The sequence below is a fragment of the Oncorhynchus nerka genome, unplaced genomic scaffold (genome assembly GCF_034236695.1).
Source record: "Oncorhynchus nerka isolate Pitt River unplaced genomic scaffold, Oner_Uvic_2.0 unplaced_scaffold_30___fragment_2___debris, whole genome shotgun sequence".
NCBI classification, from domain to species: domain Eukaryota; kingdom Metazoa; phylum Chordata; class Actinopteri; order Salmoniformes; family Salmonidae; genus Oncorhynchus; species Oncorhynchus nerka.
In genome coordinates, this window is record NW_027040333.1 from 177,692 (window position 1) to 182,040 (window position 4,349).

General features: G+C 48.8%; 1 protein-coding gene across 6 annotated transcripts; it reads right to left on the reverse strand.

The window, feature by feature from the left end:
• Positions 1 to 352: 352 nt before the first annotated feature.
• LOC115120938 (BTB/POZ domain-containing protein KCTD9-like) lies at positions 353 to 3,230 on the reverse strand. Of its 6 annotated transcripts, none has more exons than XM_029649946.2 (12): positions 2,845 to 3,222; positions 2,508 to 2,629; positions 2,367 to 2,410; positions 2,142 to 2,259; positions 2,006 to 2,064; positions 1,789 to 1,917; positions 1,646 to 1,713; positions 1,476 to 1,571; positions 1,215 to 1,364; positions 1,018 to 1,123; positions 763 to 896; positions 353 to 714 (listed from the first exon to the last, which is right to left on the reverse strand). In XM_029649946.2, the coding sequence occupies exons 1-12, from the start codon at positions 2,890 to 2,892 to the stop codon at positions 607 to 609; spliced, it is 1,182 nt and encodes a 393-aa protein (XP_029505806.2). In that variant the 5' UTR covers positions 2,893 to 3,222; the 3' UTR covers positions 353 to 606. The 6 variants fall into 6 exon arrangements, with proteins under 6 accessions (XP_029505806.2, XP_029505815.2, XP_029505786.2 ...); XM_029649955.2 differs by having other exon boundaries at positions 353 to 681; positions 2,845 to 3,217; XM_029649926.2 differs by having other exon boundaries at positions 1,646 to 1,917; positions 2,845 to 3,226.
• Positions 3,231 to 4,349: the final 1,119 nt, after the last annotated feature.

The following is a 4,349-nucleotide window of genomic DNA, read 5'->3' on the forward strand; positions in this document are numbered from 1 at the left end:
TGTACCAGAACTAAAACATTCCTGGGTCTCGTTTCATATTCACTCATGTCAGAGGAACAACCACTGCCCTCAGGTAGCTAAGTGACTACTAAGGGTAGTTATAGTATTGGGCAACTAGTCTCTTCTGAGAAGAGAAAATCAGTGGTGAGCTACACAGGGGCTTGGGAGGGAATGACTTAAGGACCAGGAGTGTATGTTTGTGTGGGGTTCAGTGGAGGAATAGCACGCGCCGAGACATGTGCAGTGGGGTTATCGCACGCGCCGAGACATGTGCAGTGGGGTTATCGCACGCGCCGAGACATGTGCAGTGGGGTTATCGCACGCGCCGAGACATGTGCAGTGGGAGACGCGCCGAGACATGTGCAGTGGGGTTATCGCACGCGCCGAGACATGTGCAGTGGGGTTATCGCACGCGCCGAGACATGTGCAGTGGGGTTATCGCACGCGCCGAGACATGTGCAGTGGGGTTATCGCACGCGCCGAGACATGTGCAGTGGGGTTATCGCACGCGCCGAGACATGTGCAGTGGGGTTATCGCACGCGCCGAGACATGTGCAGTGGGGTTATCGCACACTCTGAGACATGTGCAGTGGAGTCAGCATCTCTTCAAAGATGGCTCCCTTCACGTTGGAGCCCTCGAAGGTTAGCTTCCTGTAGATCACATCCAGACAGGTCACAGTTCTGAGAGAGAGGGGGAGAAAGAGAGGGAGGGAGCTATGTTTGAGAGGTGTTTTGTGTGTGTGTGTGTGTGTGTGTGTTTACCTCCAGGTCTGTGCCAGCCAGTGTAGCTCCTCTCAGGTTGCAGTTTTTCAGCTTGGCGTTCTTCAGTGTGGCAACTCGCAGGTTGATACCCGTCATCTGACTACCCTCCATGTCCACCCCCTTTAGGTTGGCACCTAACACACACATCAATACAAAGTATGTAAATGTAAATGTATGACCGAAAAGGTATTGAACCTTGCAATCCAAGTGTGCGTGTGTTGAGTCAAGTCAAATTTGTTTATATGTGCGTGTTACCCTCCATGTTGGCTTTGACTCCAGCAGGGTCCTCAAAGTTACAGCCTCTCAGAGATGCACCCTCCGCATTAGAACACAGCATCTTAACACCCTGTAGGTTAGCTCCCTGTAACACACACACACACACACATTAGAACACAGCATCTTAACACCCTGTAGGTTAGCTCCCTGTAACACACACACACACAGTAACACACGTCAAGGCAGGCTGAGGACAGGTCTGCCCGCTCCAGGTTGGCACCACTGAGGTTGGCGTGAGTGAGGTTGGCAGCTCTCAGGTTGGCCATCTTAAAGTTGATGTAGCGCAGGTCCAGGCGAGACAGGTCTGCACCGCTGAAGTTCAGACCCTGTGTGTGTGTGTGTGTGAGAAAGAGATAGAGGGAGATCAAAGAGGACAGTGTCAGACAAGATGGAGCATAGCCACTGAAAACGGATACATTTTGGTGAGTGTGTGCTACCTGACAGCGCAGCTCTGACTTGGTGGGTGTGGCCAACAGGAAACGTACAAACTCCTTCCTGGTTAGAGGGGAGTGGTCATCAGCAGGCTGGGATCTCTGGGAAGGAGAAAATATGGTGTAGTTAGGATAGACAAGCCTCATGCACACTTACGGTATTCACACACACACACCTTGATCAGGTTCTCCAGTTGCTCAGCCAGCTGCTCAATGCCGAAAAACCGAGCTTCCTCCAGGACCCCTGAGAAAGAGATGAAGTAGCTATTAGTGTGTGTGTGTGTAAGTCCAGTGTGTACATTGTGAGTGTGTGGCATACCCAGTGGGTTGATGCCGTCATTGATGATGAGTTGTCCGTGTCTCAGGTAGTTGAGGATTGGTTCAAAGTAGCCTGGACTCCTGTCTATCAGGTAGGCACCCTGGGAGTCCTGTTTATTACCCCACACATCTACACACACACGCACGGAATTTGGTACATGAAAATTGAGTGGAGGAGACAGGCAGTGAGTGGTGCATTGTGGGAGTGACATCATCACCTTTGTCTCGGAACATGTGGGCCAGCATGCTCGCTGGTTCTTTACTGACCAGAGTGCTCCTGAGGAGAAAACACACCACACAGGTTATGTGTATCAATAGCATGGAGTGGACAGGCTGCAAGGTTGTCGTGGTTACCGTGTGGTGGTGAAGCAGCAACCCCCAACGTTGAGCGTCAGCCAATCAGTGTGAGTTTGGAACCAGTCTGGACAACCAGGGTCATCCTGGGGGTCTGCACACTTTGTCTTACTCGCATCTGAGGGAAGTCATACAGATAGCAAGTACATCCCACCCAGATAGAAGCACAGAATATCCCACACTGTACCTCCTGATAGAGCTGTTGAGAGGTTGTAGTCAACTTACCATCAAAGGAGTCGCCCTCAGACACATACAGCACGTCATCATCCCTGCAGAACACACACACGCACGGTGTTAGCAGTGAACAGAACTTTATCCTGCCTAGCTAGCTGATTAGTTTGGCTATGTCGCCAATTTTGAACTCACCTTATAAGCGTTATGTCATCTATAAGACCGCCTGTCCCGTTATAAACGCTGAAGGCTCGGATTCCCAGTTTACTGCTAGCGACGGACAGCAGGTCTGTCAGCGATCCATACAGCGCCACAACCTGCGGCAAAATACACACGAAGCCCACAGATACAACCCTGCGACAATATATATCTGGCGATGTACACTGACAAAAGACGAAACTGCTGGCAACCTAGCGTACCTACTGTGGTCAGATGAGATGTAGCTAGCTACAGCAGTAGCTATGCAGTGATGTTATCTGTGCTGCCGTTGATATAGAAATGGATCCGATAGGGTTCTCGGAAACTAGCTTACCTTGCCATTGGAAGACGTTCCGTTGACAAACAGAGTGACTCTCTTCATGATAGTCCTGGTTATTTAGCTGCTCGGCTTGAGTCAACTAGCTAAATACACCCGTTTCTGATTTTTTCGATTGGAACCAAAACATCCGCAATAAAATAAAAAGCTTGAAAAAGCGTTGCAACGATGTTGTCCAATCAACGATTAAAGAGTGAATGTTGTCCAATGGCGATGAATAAGGTGGTAACTCACATGCATTTACCGAGATGTCATTGGTCATAATTATTTTTCTGAACAATTAATGCGTCCTTTCCTCGCTTCCGGTCCTTAAGCAGATGAATTGGCAACAAAAATGGCTTACAGACTACCAAGATACATCAGCAACCACTACGTTAACAGCATATCTTGACTGACATCAATCAACAATAGGTAGTCAATCATTGGCCAGAAATTCATCAACAGAGCCACTCACAACCCATCATTGAAGGAAGCCGTGGGACAGGCCAAATGGACCACAGATACACCCATGTCCATAATGCTGAAGCTGACCTAGAAGAGAGGAAGAAAAAATACAAAAATTACAAAAAAAACGTGTGTGTGTGTATGAAAATGTGTAGATATATGTGAAAATGTGTAGATATATGTGAATGCACTCCTTAGCACCCTGACCCCTCTCCCCATGCACAACTGTGAGCAATCATTTTAATGACGTTATTTTATCCCTCATTTTTTCTTTTCTTTTTTACTTCTATTTTTAAAACAAAACACCACAAACTCATGTCGAGAAAAGCAAAAAGGCAAAACTAAACTACAACCGTTCTGATAAAAACCTTAGGGCATTCAGCCTCGGGGGATGCCTTGCTGACCACACCCTCCTTCCTTGCTCCAGGCCTGCCCTGCCTCTTCCACCAATCCAATAGTTTCCTATGGACAGAAAAGAGCAGAGGCTCTGAGCTGTCCGATCAGGTCCATTGTCTACTTGTGCAGAAAAATCATTGTTATCGAGCAATAATGACAAACCTGGCATTGACAACTTAGATGGAAAGCTACTGAGGATGGTAGCTGACTCTATAACCACTCTTATCTGTCATATGTTTTCCCCTTCTGATGACCAGGTGGCGAATCGCATCTCTGCATGTCTGGCAGACATATCAGTGTGGATGACGGATCACCACCTCAAGCTGAACCTCGGCAAGACGGAGCTGCTCTTCCTCCCGGGGAAGGACTGCCCATTCCATGATCTCGCCATCACGGTTGACAACTCCATTGTGTCCTCCTCCCAGAGCGCTAAGAACCTTGGCGTGATCCTGGACAACACCCTGTCGTTCTCAACTAACATCAAGGCGGTGGCCCGTTCTTGTAGGTTCATGCTCTACAACATCCGCAGAGTACGACCCTGCCTCACACAGGAAGCAGCGCAGGTCCTAATCCAGGCACTTGTCATCTCCCGTCTGGATTACTGCAACTCGCTGTTGGCTGGGCTCCCTGCCTGTGCCATTAAACCCCTACAACTCATCCAG